The sequence below is a fragment of the Lithobates pipiens genome, unplaced genomic scaffold, assembly GCF_037356315.1.
Source record: "Lithobates pipiens isolate NorthernLeopardFrog02 unplaced genomic scaffold, aLitPip1_a1.2 Scaffold_10, whole genome shotgun sequence".
Taxonomy (NCBI): domain Eukaryota; kingdom Metazoa; phylum Chordata; class Amphibia; order Anura; family Ranidae; genus Lithobates; species Lithobates pipiens.
Window position 1 is genome coordinate 122,233,963 of NW_027507686.1, and position 22,596 is coordinate 122,256,558.

The following is a 22,596-nucleotide window of genomic DNA, read 5'->3' on the forward strand; positions in this document are numbered from 1 at the left end:
TGGGTGTGGTGTGCCTCCAGCACAGCTCAATATACACCTGTATCTATCCTTTATTGCTGGTGTTCTCTAATACAGCTATCTGCAGGAGTTAGTGGGTGTTGTGTGCCTCAAGCACAGCACAATATACACCTGTATCTACCCTTTTTTGCCGTTCTCCAATAGAGCCATCTGCAGGAGTTAGTCTGTGTTGTGTGCCTCCAGCACAGCACAATATACACCTGTATCTACCCTGTATTGCTGTTCTCCAATAGAGCCATCTGCAGGAGTTAGTGGGTGTTGTGTTCCTCCAGCACAGCATAATATACACCTGTATCTACCCTTTATTGCTGGAGTTCTCTAATACAGCCATCTGCAGGAGTTAGTGGGTGTTGTGTGCCTCCAGCGCAGTATACACCTGTATCTACCCTTTATTGCTGGTGTTCTATCATTCAGGCATCTGCAGGAGCTAGTGGGTGCTGTGTGCCTCCAGCACAATATACACTACCAAATTGCTTGTTTTCCCATCTCCCTGCAGGCCAATACTATGTCTGGAAGGCTAACAAGGAGAGGCAGACAGTCACGAGCCAATAAAAGAGGGCAAGCGGGCTCTGTGTCTAGAGACAACAGTGCTGGTCGTGGATGCGGTGCATCGTCATCAGCACATGGCCATGGGACACGCTTGTCCTTATTTTCGGCAGATGGACGCGTTGAGCCGCATCATGCCGAAGACTTGGTAGAGTGGATGACCAAGCCCTCTTCATCCTCCTCATCCTCTCTCACTCAGGCTCAGGGTAATAGCAAAGCAGCTGCCAATGCATCCTCTTCCCTCGTCTCAATGTCATCATCAGTCACTCCTTCCCTAGACCCAACATGTCCTCCTGAGGAGTCCCCCGAATTGTTTGAGCACAGTGTTGGGTACATGCTCCAGGAGGATGCCCAGAGTTTTGAAGGCTCTGATGATGATACTCAGCTAGAGGAAGGCAGTAGCGTGGGCACAGATAGAGGGGATGCTCAAGAAGGACAGCAATCTCGAAGTCATGTTCCACAAGCTGCAGCATACTGCCAGGTTTGCTCCAGTGATGAAGAGGGAGGGGATGATGAGGTCACTGAGTCCACGTGGGTGCCTGGTAGGAGAGAGGAGGAGAAGGAGGAGGAGGAGGAGGCAAATCTCCAACAAGGCAGGATGCCCTCCGGGGGCCAGCTTAGGGGCAACACACGACTGAATCACACCGCAGAGCTCCGCCTGTGCAGGGCGCTGCCTCTGTGCGTTATTCCAAAAGTTCTTTGGTGTGGGCCTTTTTTGAGACAAGTGCATCAGATCGCACCGCTGCTATTTACAACATATGTCTCAAGCGTATCTCATGTGGCCAAAACATCAGCCGCTTGGGCACCACATGCTTGACCAGACATATGTTGACCTGCCATGAAGCTCGTTGGCAAGCGTACCTTAAAGACTCACACAAAAGAACAAAGCGGACCTCTCCTTGCTCCTCCTCAGCTGGGATCTCCAACCCCACTAGACCTTCAGTCCTCTCTGAAAACTGCACTGAGAGGAATGAAGGTATAGAATTAGGTGTGTCACAGCCACGTGTAGCAGGCAAATTTCCCTGCCCTAGCTGCTGGGCCATAGAAAGAAGTTCACTCCCAGCCATCCACATGCCCAGAGGTTGAATGCTAGCTTGGCTAAATTGCTAGCACTTCAACTGCTGTCTTTTCAGTTGGTAGACTCAGCCCCCTTCCGTGAGTTTGTGCAATGTGCGGTTCCTCAGTGGCAGGTCCCCAAACACCACTTTTTCTCATGGAAGGCGATTCAGGCTCTCTACCGGCATGTGGAAGGCAATGTCCTTGTCTCGCTGGACAGGGCGGTCAGCGGTTAGGTGCATATTACCGCTGACTCATGGTCCAACAGGCATGGACAGGGACGTTACCTGTCTTTCACGGCCCATTGGGTCACTCTTCTGGCAGCTGGGAAGGATGCAGGACAATGTGCAGTAGTGTTGGAGGTTGTTTAGCCACCATGTCTCCAAAATGCTGCTACTGGTTGTGACACACTTCTCTCCTCCACCTCCTTCTCTTCTTCTTCCTCCATGGCCTCTTCCAGTGCTCTGTCCTCTGAACCAGCGGTGCTCCGCAGGCAAAAAGATGCCATGCCGTGCTTGCACTGGTTTGTTTGGGGGACAGGAGCCACTGGGGCAGATATTTTGTCAGCTCTGCAGGGGCAGGCCGAGAGGTGGTTGATGCCATGCCAGCTTAAGCCAGGAATGGTGGTTTGCGACAATGGCACCAACCTCCTCTCTGCCCTCTGACAGGGACAACTGACCCATGTGCCCTGTGTGGCTCACGTCCTTAACCAGGTGGTGCAGCGGTTCTTGGGCAGGTACCCAGGCTTACAGGATGTCCTGAAGCAGGCCAGGAAAGTCTGTGTGCATTTCCGCCGATTATTTAATGCCAGTGCTCGGCTGGTTGAGCTCCAAAAGGAGTTGAACCTGCCCAAGAACTGCCTTATATGTGACATGCCCACCAGGTGGAACTCAACAATGGCCATGCTGCAGTGGCTGCACATGCAGCAGAGGGCCAACATTGAGTACCTGTGTGACTATGGCACCAGGACAGGGTCAGGGGAGCTCAGTTTTTTCTCACCACGCCAGTGGGGCATGATCAGGGATGCATGCACTGTCCTGTCACCGTTTGTTAAGGCCACAAGGATGGTGAGCAGTGACAGTGCATGCATCAGGGACACTACCTCTTGTCCACCTGTTGGAGCATACGCTGCGTGGAATAATGGACAGGGCACTTGAGGCAGAACAGAGGCAGGAAGAGGAGGACTTCCTTGCCTCTCAAGGCCCCCTTTATCCAGACAGTGTTCCTGCTGTCCCACCCATCACACAGGAAGAGGACAAGGAGGAGGAGGAGGATGATTGTGTCAGCATGGAGGTGGAGGCTGGCACTCAGCATCAGCAGCAGCAGCAGTCTTGTAGGGATGATTTACAGTCCCAAGCAACCCATGGACTTGTACGTGGCTGGGAAGAGGTGGCTGTGGATCGTGTTGTCCTTAGTGACCCAGAGGACTCCGGACAGAATGCCTCAGCTAACCTATGCTGCATGGCCTCCCTGATCCTGCAAAGCCTGCGGAAGGATCCTCGTATTCTTCAGATCAAGGAGAGGGACCATTACTGGCTGACCACTCTCTTTGATCCACGGTACAAGGGTAAGGTTGCGGACCTTATCTTGCCTTCACAGAAGGAGCAGAGGATAAGACATCTCTGGGAGGCCTTGCAGAAAGGTCTATGCAACGCGTTCCCAGAGACTGGGAGGTTACAAACTCCTGGTCCTGGACAAAATGTTGCTGAGGCATCGGTCAGAAGGAGCGGTGGAGAAGATGGCCGTCTGACCGATGCGTTCAGACAATTTTTTAGTCCGCAGCCCCAAGGTATGATCGGTTCCAGCAACCATCGCCAGCATCTGATTTACATGGTGCAGGAATACCTAGGGGCAAGGTCAGACTTGGACACCTTTCCCACTGAAAATCCTCTGGCTTACTGGGTCTTGAGGATGGATCACTGGACAGAGCTTGCACAGTATGCGATTGAGCTACTGGCCTGTCCTGCATCCAGCGTTCTTTCGGAACGCACCTTAAGTGCTGCTGGTGGCTTTGTAACTGATCACACCGACTCGGTTGATCAACTGACCTTCATAAAGATGAATCAGTCTTGGATCACCACCAGCTACCAAGCACCTGAAGCTGATGTAACCAAATAATTTTTTTTGAAATGTCACATCCCTTCAAGACTGCCTATGTTGATGCTGAGTGACTGTCCTCTTATGTTGACTGCCAGCCCAATTTTTCAGCCCCTGTTTAACAGGGGCGTGTAATTACAATTTTTGATGCAATGCTTTGCAGCAGGGCTCATTCCTGCACTCCAACTAGAGTATCTGGGAGAGGTTGCAGTGTTGTGGCACCAGCAAGCAGTGCCTAAGGCCGCGTACACACACGGGGACTGTTCGCTCAACTTTGTCCGTCAAACAGTTTCAGCAAACAGTCCGCTCAAAATTAGCATGGACGGACTTGCCCACACACGACGAACGAACAGTTTGCTGAAACCGTGCGCGATGACGTGAACGGCACGTAAGACGGGACGGAAAATACGACGCCCTATACACTGCATTACAACTTTCGGCGTGTAAATCCTTTCTGAGCATGCGCGGAACTTAGTTTGACGAACAAGCCTACACACGAGGGGACTGTTCGCTGAAACCAAGTTTCAGCGGACAGTTTTTCGGAATTTCCGAAAAACTTTATTCAGCAGACTGTTCGCTAAAAATGTCCGCTGAAAGCCCACACACGGGCAGACTGTCCGCCGAAACACTGTTCAGCGGACAAAGTTGGGCGAACAGTCCCCGCGTGTGTACGCGGCCTTAGGCCCAATTTTTCAACCCCTGTTTAACAGGGGCATGTAATTACAATTATGATATAATATTTCACAGCAAGGCCCGTTCCTGTGCCCACCGAGAGTAACTGTGAGGACTTATAGTGTTGTGGCACCAGCACCACCACCACAACCACCAAAGATCCAATTTTTCTACCACTGTTCAACATGGGCATGTAATTAAAATTCTTGATATAATCGTTAACAGCAGGGCGCACCAGCACCCACCAAGAGTCACTTTGAGGGCTTACAGTGTTGTGGCAACACCAACACCTTGTTCCGCCATTTCTGCAGAGCATATAGGGCAGGCCCCTACTTTCAAACATTCAACTTACAAATGTCTCCTACTTGGGAATGGAATGGAAGACAACAGGAAGTGAGATGGAAAAAATACGGCCAAAAAAATTAAACAGGGGTGATAACCCTTCCCATGTTTCCTAGAAAGCATAAAAATAGATTTTTTGACTGGAGCTACACTTTCAAAATGTACCAGTTCATAATTACAAACAGATTCTACTTAACACAACAAACCTACACAGTCCCTGTCTTGTTTGCACCGCCTGTATACTGCTGTTCTGAGTATATAGGGCCTGGGGGGCCCCACGCCTTTCCTTTTTTTTGGGGGGGGGGGTTTTAATATGTCATTTTTTTAATATCCGTACAAGACCCAAAGGGGCTGTTAATGGGCGGGGGGGGGGGGGGGGCTACCCATGCCATTTTTGTCAATGATTTTCATCCATATTGCTGGAACTAGATATTACATTAAAACCGCAAGCAGTTTTAAATTACTTTTTTTTCATTAAATGTCATTTTGTGTGGGAACTGCCAATTCACAGGCATACTATAGACACCCCCCCCCCCCAGGCATGATATTTAAAGTAATATTTCACTTTTTTTCACTTTAATCGTCATTAAAATCAGTGCTCCCAAAAAAACTGCCGTTTTTAAAAACAATTTTGGCATTGAACCATGACCCCTGGGACAGGAGCCAGGTCCCCAAATCCCTTTTAGGACAATATCTTGCATATTAGCCATTAAAATTAGCACTTTTTTTATTTCGAACGTTCAAGTCCCATAGACTTCAATGGGGTTCTAAAGTTCGCACAAATTTTCGGTCCGTTCGAAAGTTCTGGTGCGAACCGAACCTGGGGATGTTCGGCTCATCCCTAGTCCAGGTACACACAGCCCTTATAATGAAGGACTGGGAATAGTTCAAGGCTCCAGCCAGAAGAGAGGTGCACTCCTATCTGAAGACAGGCGTGTGACCCTGTCTGGAGATAAAGGTGATCTATTCAGAAGACAGCAATCCATGTCGGAGAGATTCCATGCCCATCAGACTGAGAAAGTCTGGGAGACTGAAAGCATCTGGTAGATGAATAGCTGAGCCGACTAAGAGAGATTACAGGGGACTGAAGGAATCTGTAAGTCTCAGAGGAGTGAGCAAGCCTGGGGTGTCAGAAGAACCCTTACCTAGAGGCAAGGAATGGGTCCATGCAGCAAGGTACTGTTATCAAGGCAGTATGAGATGGTCATGTAAAGAGCAGTGGTATTGCCGAAGTGAGGACTAGGTGGTTTGGTATTTGTTTTTGTTACGTGTTTTGCTGTGTGAAACGGAAACCACTGCGTGGGCAACTTTGTGGAATTTATTTTTATCTGTTTTATTAAAAATGGGCTGACAAGTCTTTAAAATACATTTCGGACTGACAAGGATATCACTAAAAAATGCATCTATCACTGTGCTAACCAACCCCTATTTCAAAAAGGAAAGAATATTATCAACACTAAACATACGGTACATTTGGCATAATACCAAAATGCATACAAATGCATACAAATGCTACTTAATATAATATACTCTAAGCTATTCCAAGATATGGAAAAATATTGCAGACAAAATGTACTTTAAATAAAACTAAAAGAAGGATATAAAAAAAAAAAAAATCTGATAATGTTATACTGAAGGGAAGGAATGATGTTTGGAATTGTGGTTCTTTCATGTGTTAGAGGATTAATATTCATAAGCAGTCACCTGGTTCAGCTCATAAATTGTCTTATCCTTTACAATCCTCCTTTTCAGCAAGCAGGGGTGGAATGAAGACTCACACTACACCTTGTCCTTAGCCATACCCACCACTGTGTGCGCTACTGTGTCATCAAGCCTTAGAAACTGTCTCCGAATATATTTAGACTGTTGCCAAATTCTATACATGCAAAGTGTGTTATACATGCAAATAAAGTTATATACAGCTTGTGGGCTTTCTACCACAAAGTAAAAGGAAGACCAAAATATAGATGGATCTGCAGCAAGCATCAGGGGTCTATTTAGACCAATTTTGCCTCCATAAAGCCGATTTGCAACTAAAAAGCCATATACTGTCACACAAATCTCTTTTCAGCCACCTTGTGATAGTAAAAAATAAAATAAAATAAAAACATAAAAAATATGTCAGCATCAGTTACTGGGGGTATTAGAACTGAGAATGTTAATAGCAGTAGTATAACTACCATTACAGAAGCCCACATGGCTGCTTCAGGTTCTGGGAGCAGGGTAGGATGATTAAGAAAAGGTAGAATTTAACTGGAGACTTTATTACAGTGCCTATATTAAAGCCTCACTCCCTACGTGTTTTATTTTAGTGTAGCTATGTCAGGGGTACAATCATTTTATATGGTTTTGTTGGGAGCATTGCCATCGACCACCAATGTAATGGGGAAAGTGACACTGGCACCAATCTAAGCCTACAGTAAAGTTCTTAGTTTAGGCCCTGGGTCAAATGGCTACTTGTATGGTCATTATGGTGTTGCAGAATTGCTGTATTTTCTGCCTGGGGGTGAGCAGAATTACACTTTTGTTATGGTGCCCTGCATTTTCAATGTGTGCTCCTGATCAGAAGCTCATCAAGCTTGTGTAAAGGATGTATTACATTTTTCTAGTGATAGAATTAGTGCAGAAGCTTACCATGGCTGCAGTTACTTCACCTGTAAAAGATATGAAATATATTTAACATGAATATTGTTAATGCTCCATACTTAATACATGTACATGGTTGTGCAGTCTTCCAGACAAAAATACAGTACTTATCTGTTCTGCAAAGCACATACTCTGATTGTTCCCTCACACAGTACTCTGTTCTGCATACTTACTGTATTACCTATATGATACTAAAATACCTATTGATATTTTCTTTTGATATTTGCACTTCAGTTACAGAGCAGCTAGAGTAAATTCATTTTTTCTTAAAGGTTGTATACACGCTTTAGATTTAAATTTGGATTACTGTATAAATTGTATATGAAGATAACTTACGCTGTCCTTCAGAGGAATCAAGCTCCGATATCTTTTGAGGTGTATATAGTTCCAATATGTTTGGAGGTGGAACCACATCAAGAGTCCTTGGAGGAATGGCCTGTTGGTCACCCAAATCTGGCTGCAAATGAAGAGTAATATCACTCTGTCCTTGAATCATAAATGTGTGATGAGTACTGAATATATGGTAACCTTTCCCAGCTGGGCAAATCTCTGTAAAAGAGGCTGCACCGTAATGAAAAAGGATTAACAGGGCTGAGATAAAACACAATTTTAAAAACTGCATTAAAGTATTTATAATGTATTTTTTTAAAGCAATAAAAAATCTGTGATATGGTTAGGTACTATCAGGTGGCACAGCTTCGGGCTATAGTCTCATGGTTCCCACAACGATCGTATAACAAGTGGTCGGAGATAGAAAAACTATGGCTAGCTCCGGTACACCCGAACAGTCTGCTCTCGGGGGGGCGAATGTAGCGATTGAAACGAATCGGTTGTTGGGCCCGATGGCCCAACTCCGTCAGCTCTGGCAGAAGCTGCCCCGTCAATGCAAGCTACACTCGGAGTCATCCTTGATGACCTTGTTCCTTTGTAACCCCATGCTCCCGGACAGCCTGACCCACCAGATGTCATGGCCCTGGGCATCCCGAGGTCTATTTCACCTGGGACACCTGGTAGACCCCAGATCGAGAAGAATGCTTTCTTTCTCTGAGCTCCAGGCCAAACATGACCTCCCCCGACAGACGTTCTAAAGTTACCTCCAAATCAGACACTTTGCGCAATCCATAGACCCGAGACTCCAATTCTCCTGCCTTCCCCATTTGAACTGATTATATTGGATGGACGGAATCGCAGGGGGTTAATTTCGGACCTCTACCACATTCTCAGCTCACACCACTCCCAGATGGGGGGCAAGCACAAGTACATGTTGAGATGGGAGAGGGAACTAGGCGAGGAACTCTCACCTGAGTATAGGCAGGGGGTGTGGAGACAGGCGGCTAAATCTTCTCTATGCACCCTTTATAAGGAAAATGCCTATAAAATACTCTTCCATTGGTACCGGACCCCAGAGGTACTCCACAAAATATATCCTTCCACCTCTGATCGTTGCTGGCGCTGCCTGAAAGCCCCTTGATATCCCCTTTGTGGATATTGACCCAACAGCTCCTTGTCCGTTTGCTGGAGGTGCTTGAACCCAAGTTCTTCCTATTCGGCCTGTCCCGACTTAAAATAGCTAAACCGTCCCGGAAGCTTTTAAGACACATTCTCACGGCAGGCCCTTGCCTGATAGCCCTTAATTGGAAAAGCCAAACGGCCCCAACTATGGAAGCCCTTTACTCTAGGATAAAGGACATAGAACTCATGGAAAGAATGACTGCCACAATACGGGACAGGCTGGAGGAATTAGATTTGGTTTGGGGGAGATGGAGGCTGCTGAAGGACTAAGGGCGTACCGAGGGAGGTATGACGACGTGGATGTCTGGCGTTCTTTTTCATATCTCTTTTCTGTCTTTCTTCTGCTAACTGTGTTTATTTGTGCAGCGGACTCTTGCTGCTATGCTTTAAGTGTGTTGCATAGGCCTTATAGCGGAACTTACCGGGCCTCTCAGGTTTGGGAGCGGGCAGTTGACTTTCTGTGTCTCCTGACCCCCCACACTTAGCCGACCAAACTATTGAAATCTGCTGTACGTGCCCGAGACCCGTTACCACATATAGCGTGTTTATCCCTGACCCTGCAATGTTTTGTAATTACACTGCTGCTACTGTGCTTATTTCCCTATGCAACTACCGAAAAATAAAGAAAACGTTATTTGAAAAAAAAAAATCTGTGATAAAGATGTTAATTTTTCATAAATGTATCTTTCAATTTCAACAACCTTTAAGTGCATAATCCTTACCTGTCCCCTCTGCAGGACAAACTTCACAATGAGGTCCCCATGCTTTTCCCACACTACAGCAACACAGCTGTTGGGTCATTCGGATAGAAATAGGATGCTGGCACTGTCCATCGGTTCCAACAAGCCTGTAGCAGAGACTTTTCACATCAGACTTCTCCTCTGTGAGAAAGAGTAAGCGTTCAGTCTGACTTTCAACAAAGTAGTGTCACTTTCTTTTTATTGCTTTCCTTGCTAAAGAGAATGAAACTGAGCCTTTCATTCATGTATATAATGCCTAAAACATTAGGAAAATCGTGTTTAGAGTTAGCAACAGTGCTGACATATGGTGTCTGGAAATATCTGTTTGAAACTTTAAATCAATACTGAAGCATGTTTTTTCCAAGGTGACATCCAGCCCTGCCTCCTCTTGGCATAAAACCGAAGAGCAGCATTGAAATGTAAGAGTCTCTGTTGTCCGCCAATGTTTTGGCATTTGGCAGCCTGATATCAGGGAGCAGAACTTAGATGGGGGGTGGGATATGGCAGGTGACAAGAAATTTCCCATGTTGCAAACAGCCATTGAAAACTATAGTGCAATTTGTACTACTAAAAATAATATGAAAAACACCAGAGCAAAATGTAATAATGCATTAAAGTGTTTGTTCACCAATGCCAGAAGTCTGCCAAGCAAAATAGGTGAGTTGGAAGCTGTGGTGCATGAGGAGAGCTATGATGTAATCGGTATTGCTGAAACTTGGCTTCAATCCTCACATGACTGGGCTATTAATATTCCTGGCTATGCACTCTTTCGGAGAGACAGGGTAAAAAGGAAAGGTGGCGGGGTCTGTCTCTATGTGAGAAGTGATCTCAAAGCAAGTGTGAAAGAGGACCTGGTGGATGGAGAGTGTGATGAGTCCAAAGCATTATGGGTGGAACTGCATTTAGATGGGTGTAGTTCAAAGTTAATCGTTGGAGTTTGTTATAGACCACCCAATGTGAATGAGGAGGTGGAGACTCAGCTCCTTGCACAGATGGAAAGGGCTGCAAGGGCTGGGACAGTGATAATAATGGGGGATTTTAACTACCCAGAAATTGACTGGAGTAATGGCACTGCTGGGACAGTTAAAGGGCAAAAAATGATAAACCTATTACAGGACAATTTTATGGTCCAGTTTATTGAGGCCCCAACTAGGAATGAAGCTCTGTTGGACCTGGTAATCTCAAACCATGCGGAGCTTATTACTAATGTCCAGATAAAGGAACACCTGGGTAGCAGTGATCATAACATGATTTCCTTTGATGTTAGCGCTAAACAAGAAATACATACGGGTAAGATAAAAACACTTAACTTCAAGAGAGCTAATTTTCCGAGGATGAGGGCTACTCTCCAGGACTTAGACTGGGAGAGAATATTTGCTTCAATGGGCACAGAACAGAAATGGGAATTCTTCAAAAAGACTGTTGGGGACCTCACTGCAAAGTATATTCCCATGGGCAATAAGTTTAAAAGGCTAAAAACAAAACCTATGTGGCTCACGGCCAAAGTTAAAAAAGCTATAAACTGTAAGAGAAGAGCTTTTAAAAAATATAAAAATGAAGGATCACTAGTGTCATTTAAATGTTACAAAGAAATTAACAGAATATGTAAAAAGGAAATCAAGGATGCAAAAATTCAAAACGAACGACAGATTGCAAAAGATAGTAGGACAAACCCCAAAAAATTCTTCAAATATATTAATAGTAAAAAGGTCAAGTCTGAGCATGTAGGCCCTTTACAAAACAATCTAGAGTTGGTGACTGGGGACAAAGAGAAGGCTAATTTATTAAACACTTTCTTCAGCTCTGTGTACACAAAAGAGCATGGGGGAGCGCATGTCCATAATGGGGGTGATAGTGACACAGCCCCAAATGATCCACAATGGCTCAAAAGTGATATGGTCCAGAAATACTTAGATAGAATAAAGGTGGATAAAGCACCTGGCCCTGGTGGCATCCACCCACGGATCCTAACAGAATTGAGCTCTGTAATTTCAGAGCCATTGTATCTAATTTTTAGGGACTCATTAATGACGGGAATAGTCCCACTGGATTGGCGCAGGGCGAACGTGGTGCCTATATTTAAAAAGGGATCAAAGTCTTTACCAAGTAACTATAGACCTGTTAGCTTAACTTCTATAGCTGGGAAGATACTGGAGCGTTTAATAAAAGACCACATCGACGAGTTCTTGCTGAACAAAAACACTTTAAGCAACAGACAACATGGATTCATGAAAGACAGAAGTTGTCAGACAAATCTGATTTCTTTTTATGAGGAGGTAAGTAAAACCTTGGACAGAGGGGTGGCGGTGGACGTGGTATACTTGGATTTTGCAAAAGCATTCGACACAGTTCCCCACACACGGCTCATGTGTAAGGTAAAGTCTACAGGTTTGGAAATATCAGTTTGTAAATGGATAGAAAATTGGCTAGAAGACAGAATTCAGAGAGTAGTGGTTAATGACTCTTACTCTGAATGGTCTAAGGTTATCAGTGGTGTACCCCAAGGTTCAGTGTTGGGACCCTTACTTTTTAACATCTTTATAAATGATATTGGGTCTGGGATCAAAAGTAATATTTCTGTCTTTGCAGATGACACAGGATGTCTCCAATTTACAAGCCGACCTCAATACACTGTCTAATTGGGCGACTATGTGGCAGATGAGGTTTAATGTTGATAAATGTAAAGTTATGCACTTGGGGCCTAAGAATATGCATGCATCATACATGCTAGGGGGAGTACAACTGGGGGAATCCATAGTGGAGAAGGATCTGGGGGTTTTGGTAGACCATAAGCTCAATAACAACATGCAATGCCAAGCTGCTGTTTGCAAAGCGAGCAAAGTCCTTTCTTGTATTAAGAGAGGTATGGACTCCAGAGAAAGAGATATAATTTTGCCCCTGTTCAAATCATTAGTAAGACCTCACCTGGAATATGCTGTTCAGTTTTGGGCACCAGTTCTCAAAAAGGATATCGGGGAACTGGAGAAAGTGCAGAGAAGGGCAACCAAACTGATAAGAGGCATGGAGGAACTCGGCTATGAGGAGAGATTAGAGGAACTAAATTTATTCACTCTTGAGAAGAGGAGATTAAGGGGGGATATGATCAACATGTTCAAATACATTAGGGGTCCATATAGTGAACTTGGTGTTGAGTTGTTCTCTGTACGGTCAACCCAGAGGACACGGGGGCACTCTTTACGTCTAGAGGAAAAGAGATTTCATCTTCAAGTACGGAAAGGTTTCTTCACAGTTAGAGCTGTGAAAATGTGGAATAGACTCCCGCCAGAGGTGGTTCTGGCCAGTTCAATAGATTGCTTTAAGAAAGGCTTGGATACTTTCCTGATGGTACATAATATAACTAGGTACTAACATAGGTAAAGTTGATCCAGGGAAAATCCGATCGCCTATTGGGGGATCAGGAAGGAATTTTTTTCCCCTGCTGTAGCAAATTGGAGCATGCTCTGCTGGTTTTTTTTCCCGCCTTCCTCTGGATCAATTGTGGGCATAAAATTGGGTATCTGGATTGTACGATTATTTTTTATTTTATTTATTTGTTTTTAAGGTTGAACTGGATGGACTTGTGTCTTTTTTCAACCTGGCTAACTATGTAACTATGTAACTTAAAGTGATTGTAAAACCTTTTTTAAATTGAAATAAATTGGTTTATACCTGAAAGAGAAGTTATAGTGAGTGGCATGAGTGGAAGAACATTTCATCAATCTTAATGAGGTATTCTGCATGTTTTTGCTATATGTAAGAGAGATGTGGCACCCGTGTTACTATGTCATGAACAATTGAATTAGTGGGTGCAATGTCAGGCTCCTGCAGACTGTCAGTGTAGCTGTATTGGAATTATCAAGAACTGTTTGTGCCTGTTCTCCATCGTATAGGCTTAATTAAGGACACTTAAGAAGTATTGCAAGATGGCAATTATATCCTGCACAGACCCAAGCGTTGTTTTTCTCTTATATATGGTAATATTCTAAGATTGTAAGGTTTACTGATGCAGACAATAAAGTTAAGTCCAATGAGCTGCCAGCATACACCTAGAGATGTATGACTCCTGTAAATTCATTGTTTTACTATTAAATCCTGAGCCTGTGGTCACGGGGTGGGACTCTCGCTTGAATCTATGCATGTAAGGATTTCACCCATATGTATTGATACCTATGAATAAAGCTTCTTCCTTGCTATGGACTGGGAGTCTTGATTGATCTAAGGTGACCAGAAGATGTTCCTGACATCATGGGGGCTCGTCTGGGATCTGACCATCGGGTGCCATTGTCCGTGGAGCTCGGGTTGATTGGTGAGTAATTTGGTCCAGAGTCTGGAGCCGAGTGCTCATGGTCTTACTAGGAGCCCATCCTTAGATCTGACTAAGATGAGTAGATCTTTACAGGATACCCTAGCTGAAGTACTCAAAATATTAGGGGAAAGATTTCTGGACCGAGAAGATAGGGATAGACATCCACCCTACCGATATGGAGACGGAGATGGTAGCTTTATGGCATCAGTGACTGAAGTCCCCAACCCTTGGGCTGGACAGCCCATACCAGGTGGAGTTGGTTATCTCGCCACTATGATGGTTTATCGGCCGTGGACTGAAAGTGACATACAAAAGGCCACGGAACATATAAAACACCCAAAATATCAGAAATCGGAGAGATAGTTATAGATTAAATGGAATAGAAGTAGAGCAAGAATCGAGAAGAATTTTGGGATCAGTTTGGGCTACTGTGAAGGGAGATTGGGACCCTCTACAGGCTGCCCCTGCAGTCGGCCAGCGGAGTGAGCCACTTGGGTCAGACCATGCAAATCTGACTCCCCGGTTAATATGTCCTATTTTAAAGATGCACAGCTAGATGGGTACAGAGGACAGATTGTCAAAAAATGAACATGGCTAAACAGGAATCCAATGAGACTGTGGAACAATACCTAATTAGACTTAGGGAAATGTTCAAAATGTATTGAGGATTGCCAGAAGATGATAATGCAAACAGTGCATATCAACAACAACTTAAGATCTCTTTATTAATGGACTAAAGAAGGAACTGGGTGGTTATATTATTAAGTACATGGAGATGTATAAGACATCCGGAGTACTAGATGTACTGCAATGGGCAGTTCAATTCAATTCAGAGAAGTAGCTTAGAGAGGAGGCAAAAAAGAATGTTAAGGTTAAAAAGTTTTTGCAAGCTGAAGATGGGGTAGGAGAAGAGGAAGAATATACCCTAAAGGGTAGACCCTCAGGTCGAGAAGAGGTAGAGGGAGATTCAGAGATAGAGGTTGTGGGGGAGAGGGAAGAGCAGGTAGACAGGATGGTTTTAAGCCATTGACATGCTGGACATGTGGTGGACAGGAGCACATTACTAGAGATTTCCCTGAAAACCCAGGACCAGCATGGAAACAAGACTGACTAGAGAATGTGTGTTTGGGACATTTGGCTGAAATGAATTATGTCAGCTCATTGCCCCAGGTTGATCTGTTGGTAGAAGGAAGACTAATGGAATTTTTGGTGGATTCTGGAGCATCTAGAAACCTGATTCATTCAGCTGATATACCCCATGTTACTACATCTGAAAAGCCCATCACAGTCCAGGGCATAATGTCAACAGTGTGTCTAGTTAACTTATTGGGAAGAGATCTAATGTCAGCCATGCATATATCCATCCGTGCAAAGGGTAGAAAGTTCCAAGTGAAAAAAAGAAGTGAGGCGAAAACAAAGGAAGAGTCTCATTACTATTATTCACTTGATGTAAATTTTGCAAATCCAGGTACAAAACTCTGTTTCCCTAATGTGTGATGAGACTAAAGAGATGTCTCAGGGGTTCAGTTCCAGGTAGAAGAGGCAGCCCATTGCACCATGTACTTTAGAATAGAAAAGGGACCAGACAAGCCCTATGCTAGATCCTTCTTCGCACAAAAAGAGTCAAGTTTACAGCTCACCAATCTGTATTGGAACGAACAGGGTTACTGTGCTATGGCTTGTAGCCTACCTCCTGAAAGAAAACCACAATTTAGAGAAGTGACTCCACATCTTTTCCTGCCAAAGCCTAAAGCAGCCCAATGGAAAGACCTAGCCCCTTTTGTTAAGAGGTGCCAGGAAATGAAGGACTGGGAGCCCTATAGCTCGATAATTACTGTACCTGGAGCCCACATATGGGAATCGGTTATACCTTGATTCCTATTCAAGACTATGGAACTAGGTCAATACCCTGAACTTGATTCCTTGCCAAATACTCTGTGGTCAACAGGACCAGCAGATGTGGGTTTAATGAAAGGATTACAGTCACAATCACTCCTAAATCCCACCATAGACCTCACCAAGTGCAGTACCCCTTAAAAAAGGAAGTAGTGGAAGGGATAGAACCTGTAATATCCTCCCTGTTAGCTGCAGGTATTATTAGGCCTTGCCCTAACAGCCCTTGCAATTGTGGTGGAGATTTTTGAATTTTATATTTAAAAGAAGGAGCTTCAAGGGAACCATTGCAAGAACTCTAATTAAATTACCATGCCCCATTGGACATACATATATATATATAGTATATTTTCTTATATCATGATGAGATAGGGGCCTAGCCTACCTTTTTTAATTAAATTACTGGTTTGTAAGGAGCCTTTGCAGACGTAGAAGCTCCATCTCACCAGGGGCTGTTGACATGCTAATGTCAGAACTGTTTGGGCTGGGGATCAAAGGGGGTTGTTTATTAAGTCATAGACCTGGAGGCGCCGCAACCTTAAAGCCCGATCATGAACATTTAGGAGGCTTCAGAGGTAGGCAATCAGAATTTGAGACAACTCTGAACCAATGGACATTTCGGAGGCTTTAGAGGTAGCCAATCAGAATTCAATGACACTTCTGAACCAATGAGGTGATCCTGAGTTTTGATTGGTAGAAATGGGGTATTTTAACAACATAAAAACCAAAGCCTAGAGATGCTATCTCTCTTCGGCTCACAATCCAAATGAAACATGGTAACATAAGGGATGTCTAGGTAATGTATCTGTATTATCTATATGTCTCTTCTCTTCTCTCTAACTTTTTTCTACTGTAGGATTTTGCATTAATATATTATTAATCTATTGATAGCATGTGTATGATCAGTATAACAATATTCTGAATCATTGGTAACTTTGTTTTAAGATGCTAACCTTGGATTAATACAAGTTTATTTTCTGTACAATACTAAGTTTAAATAAATTAGATTGTTATCCTTTTCGCACAAGTATCATTCGTTCTTAATTTCATGGGTTATAGCTGCAACCGCATGGGTGGATTCATACATAGATAAAAGGTTTTTTTAATCACTTATGTTATGCATCATTAAGCATAAGACATGTGCGATTTGTTTCGTACGAATCGAAAATTCATACGAATTTCTGGAAATTTGTACATTCGTAAGACTCCGAAATACAAAATTTTATGCATACGAATTCTGTACAAAATACGAAATTTGTTTACGAATTTCGGATCCAAATTCATAACGAAAATTCGTAATTGTTATGAAAAGTTAACAAACCTAAAAGTTAAAAACCCAGGAAGTCAGCACAGCACACCAAGGGTGCTAACCCCTCAATGATAAATTTATCATAACGAAAATTCGGAATCGTTGCGAAAAGTTACCAAACCTGAAAGTTGAAACCCCAGGAAGTCAGCACAGGGATGGTGGGAACCCTATTGGGAATTTCTATGCTTGCGAATTTTATACGAAACACAACAATTTGTTAACGAATTTCAGAATTTCGGATCCAAATTAACAGAATTGTGACTGGTGTTTTGTTCACCAATCAGAGGAAGTCAGCACAGCACAGGAATGGTGGTAACCCCTCATAATGGGCACAGCGGGTGTACACTCAGACCCGGGAACTCAGCACAGGGATGGCAGGAACACCTCATAATGATAAATTCATCATAACGAACATTTGTAATTGTTATGAAAAGTTAAACCTAAAATTTAAAAACCCACAAAGTCAACACTGCACAGGGATGGTGGGAATCCCTCATAATGATAAGTTCATCATAACTAACTTTCGTTATTTTTACGAAAAGTTAACAAAACTAAAGGTTAAAAACCCAGGAAGTCAGCACAGCACAGGGATGGTGGGAGCCCTTTATAATGATAAACTCATCATAACGAACTTTCGTTATTTTAACGAAAAGTTTACGAATCTAACGAAAATTCGTATTTCATACAAATCCGAATTGAATTTCGTACACGAATTACAATTTGTTTCGTACAAAACAAAACGGAGGGAAACAAAACAAATTTTTTGACGGCGCCCATGTCTATTAAGCATATAAGTGAGGTAGGTAGAAATAACCTTGACAGATGGTGCCCCTAGTGTGAGGAAGTTTAACGTTTGGGTGAATGTTATTTCTTGTATGGAAGATAGAGCTGAGTTTATACCCAACCCCAAAAACGCTAAGCATTTTTTTCTTATGTTTTTTGTGTTCACCTGTCTCCCGTCTGAATACCCAGACTAAAAAAACATCTCAGAACTTTCCTGTTTACCCTTTGTCTACAAGAATACTTTGATGAGACTGATTTTGAATAATGTATATAAAAAATGAAATTGTAAGCGCAAATGATGAGGGCTCCATTTGGAATCTTGGAGGCAGTGGAAAAGGATATGTGCCTCTCTGCCAAAAAGCAAGTTCAGTTGACCCTTTGAATGAGATTAGGGCAATCATGTGATAGAAACGTACCTGTGGGCATAGAGCTACGTTTCTACTGATGCAACTTCAAAGTCACATGATTTAGAGTGTGACTGTGATGTGCGACTTTGATCCAAATTTACACTCTGGGTCGGAGCCGCATCCAGAGTCGCATCAGAGTCATGCAGGTACCTTTTCATAATCGTTGCAGCTTTGAGTCGCATAGATTGGAACGGGTGCTATTGAAATCAATGGGCTGCGACTTGTAATGCGACTTTGTGTCCAAAGTCGCATGGCATATTGCATTCTTGGAAACAGGGGCCTAGGTCACACCAAATGATCTTGATGTGTGTGAATTAAGGCTGCAACTGATGATTGTTTTCATGGTCGATTGGTTGGCAGATTGTTTCGATTGATCGATTAATCAGTTAATGGAATAAAAGTGTGATGTATGGTTTGGTTGGTATATAGAGTTTAGGAAGGGGTCAATTTATTCTTAGATATCTCTATGGGGTGGTGAGTGTAAATAGCTAACTATATGGTTAGGGAGCAGGGTGTCTGGTCCACTCTGGGAGTGGAAGACAGAAGATATATACTGTGTATACTGTTGGAGGCGATGTATTGTGTGGACTATTGGAGGGTGTATGCTGTGCATACTGTTGGAGGATGTATGCTGTGTGTACTATTGGGGGATGAGTCTGGTGGATGTCATCAGACTCAGAGATCTAATTTTTCATAAAATAAAAAAAACAAGATTTTGCTGCAATTTGTGTTTTTTTTTTTTTTTGGCCAATTTGTTGTTGGTCAAAAAAACTAATTGCTGCAAAAATACATTACATGCTTTTCTGCAGCTTCTCCATTGAAGTATATTGAACCAAAGAAGCACCGTTTTGCGTTATAAAAAAAGTCCCTTAACAAATGCACTGGGGCTGAAAAAAAGCATAGATGTGAACGTGTCTCATTGGGAAGCCATGTAGGTGAACTACAGTATATATATATATATGTAGCGGGGTCTCTTTAAGGACTATAAAACTACTGTTCCCAGAACCCCGCTGGTTCCCAGGATGTTTGGAGTTATGCCCCAGAGACTCATGGGGGAGGGCATATAAGGAGGGGGAGAGGCCTAGTTCGGTCTTTTGGACACCCCCCCCCCTAGCAAGAGGAGGTCTGTGCTGAACTGCTGGAGGCACAAGGCCTAAAGCCTGGGCCTTGTGCTCTTTTCCAAAGAGCCCTCTGCCAGCCTAGCTGCACCTGAGAGACATTTTCTCATCCTTGCTGCAGTACACCAGAAGGATTGAAGACTCAGAGGTCAGTGGATTCCTGTTCCTAGACGAATCGGCGGAGGAAACGGACTTGGACTTGTCCGGGTGGTGAGAGCTGTTTAAAGACAGATACTTTATCTTTATTATTCGTTTGGATTACAAAGTTGTTCTTCAAGTGCACCACCGAAAGATTGCTAGCAAATATTGTTTCACTGGACTTCCATCTAGATCAGTCAGGCCTGACTGCATAGGTAGATAGTGCTGGGTGTTAGTTTACCCATGCGGGGAAGTAGCTGAAAAAGGGCAGCGCTAGAGTTGCATAGCAATACTTTATTATGCTGATTACTCTGTTTATCTTTATTACTGGTTACTGCAGGGACCTGCTTATGTGTTGCAAACCAAATGTTCGATTCATGTTATTCCTTTTATAAAGACAACAAGTAAAGTCAGTTATATATATATACTTTCAAAGATTGTCTATGAGCTTGAGTTATCCACCCACGCACACACACATATTTAGAGTATAAGCGATTTAATGTGTATTGCTAGATACTAACTGTGCCAGAGTGGGTAGAGCAGATTGCCGGGGGGGTTGGCGGAGCTGTGCTCAGGGCCCAAACCAAACTTGCAGCCCTCTTAAGTGAGGGTATCGCTATACGTGGGGGCTCATAAATCCGGGATTTCTGAGACAGCGGTGAACACGCCAGAGGTACCGGCATGGACCCACAGGGAGTCAGAGCGTGGTGTGAAGCGGCTAAGGCCGACCCAAGTCAGTCAGTGGTCATTAGCCTCCCAGGGGAGAAATGGTCGACTGAGACCGTAGAGGAGTTAATGAAGTCAGTGTCCCCAGACCATGAACCATGGGTGATGGAGATAAAATCAGACCCAGAAATCTCATATCAGTACGCGCTAGTGGAATACTGGGATGGGATGCCGGATGCTTGCACGCGCAATTGTGTATGGACACAAGACAACAGATCCTATAGGTTGGCGCACGCAACAAAGGAGGAGCCATCGCCAACGGGATCACCGCAGGCTGCGGCCCGTACCTCACCCGAGAGTCTCAGATCAGCACCGGCCACCCTTAGCGCAGAACTGTGTGCTGTCCTGGGGGAGATTGTGGCCCAGTGCAAGAAGGATCCCACAGATTACCCGATGTCGGGGTACAGAAAACTCCAGATGTTTTCAGGGAGGAAACCTGTACCTTCGGAAGAAGAGGGATTTGAAGAGTGGTTAGATAGAGCAACTCAGGCACTAGAGGAATGGGAAGTTCCAGAGCGCAGAAAGAAGCAGAGGATTGTGGAAAGTCTAAAGGGGCCCGCTCTAGAGGCCGTACGCAACCTGAAGATGAGCAAGACAGACTGTAATGCGCAGGAGTACCTAGATGTATTACAGAATGTGTTTGGTGGGACAGAGAAAATCTCTGAGCTTGCTTATCAGTTAGAGCATTGCTACCAGAAGAAAGGTGAAAAACTATCAGACTACATGGGACGTTTAGATAAAATCCTGCATAGGATGATCCTAAGGAAGGGGATCAGCCCAGGGAAAGTAGATGAGGCCCGTGCTCAACAGGTACTGAGGGGAGCTCAACCCATGGATCCTATTGCATGGACACTGCGTGCCCGACAGGATGGGAAGAATCTGGAGTACACTGACCTCATCCGAATGATCAGAGAGGAAGAGGCCCTACTGGAAGAGAAAAGGGAAGAACATCTCACCGAGCCCGTCAAACAACCGGTAGCAATAGTTACACCGGCCATGACTCCCGCTAGAGATAAGGAGGTGGACACTTTGAAGTTACAGATGTCCCAGGTGATGGAGATGTTGACTGCTATGATGGCGAAAGGTCAAGGGGGAGCCGAGAAACCAAGTCCTAGGAAGGAGTTGTTTCCAGATACACCAACACCAAGCCCCACTCGAGACCGAGAAGAGATGCTATGCTACAACTGCGGGGGCAGTGGCCACTTCGCCAGTAGATGTTCCAGTCCCAAGAAGAAGAAGATAGATAACTGCCAGCCGGCGGGAAACTCCAGAGGGCCCCGGTGAGGGAGTCAACCGGGTGCCCATGCCTTTCAGTGAACTCCAAACTGAATAGAAGGAAGAGAAAGAGAGAAAACCAGACCCCTCAGAAGGAATGTCTACAAATAAGAAACAATAACATCCCTCAGCGGGTTTGTACTCCCATTACTGTGGGGAGGGTCAATGCATACCAGGCTCGAAAAAGAATAAAGTCAAAAACCAACTGGATGAAGACGGGTCCCCAGAAGAGGGTGGCCTCAACCCGGCCCTACCCAGAATAATTGGTTGGCCCGTCCCCCACTGTCTCCATCCAGGTGGAAGGAGTCTACACGAAGGCCCTCCTGGACACTGGAGCTCAAGTGACTTTGTTGTACAGAGACTTCTATGATAGGCACTTGAGCCATTTGCCTATACAGAAGATAGAAGAGCTGGAGATATGGGGCCTGGGAGCTCAGAGTTTCCCCTACGATGGTTACCTGCCCATAAAGCTGACCTTCGATCCATCTGTGGCGGGGAAAACAGAGGTGTTTGACACCCTGGCAGTTGTGTGTCCTAGACCGCCCGGGGCCAGCAAGATGTCCCTCATCATAGGGACCAATACGGATCTGGTGCGAAGACTTCTGACCCCTCTAGTGAAGACGAGAAACCATCAAGATCCCAATATCCATCCCATGCTGAAGACAGCCTACCAACGGTTGGTCCTAGAGCAGAAGACCCCAGGAGAGGGGATAGGGAAGGTGTGGAGACTTGGGAGAGAAGTAGTGGTGCTGCAGCCCGGAGAGGTAGCCTGCCTCAGGGCCACGGTGAAGCTTACCTGGGAGCAGCCTGGCCCCTTTGTCATGCTGGAATCCGATCCAAGGGAGGACCACTCAGGCCTGGAAGTGATACCGGAAGTGATTCCAATCAAGGTCCTGAAGAAGGCTCGAGGAAGAGTCCCAGTGAGTGTGAGAAACCCTACGGAGAGACCCATAGAGATCCCTGCCAGGATGCTGTTGGGGCAGGTGAGTCCTGCGGCCCCAGTCAGCTGGCC

The 22,596-nt window shown here is 44.6% G+C and overlaps 1 protein-coding gene across 9 annotated transcripts in view; it reads right to left on the reverse strand.

The window, feature by feature from the left end:
- LTBP3 (latent transforming growth factor beta binding protein 3) overlaps window positions 1-22,596 on the reverse strand; it is a 1,616,087-nt gene that overhangs the window by 1,231,712 nt on the left and 361,779 nt on the right. For all 9 annotated transcript variants that reach the window (XM_077457876.1, XM_077457830.1, XM_077457857.1 and 6 more), the window contains exons 7-9: window positions 9,612-9,770; window positions 7,714-7,938; window positions 7,366-7,385 (exon numbers count right to left, since the gene is read on the reverse strand). In XM_077457876.1, the coding sequence (XP_077314002.1) occupies window positions 7,366-7,385; window positions 7,714-7,938; window positions 9,612-9,770 (404 nt within the window). The remainder of the gene's footprint in view (window positions 1-7,365; window positions 7,386-7,713; window positions 7,939-9,611; window positions 9,771-22,596) is intronic.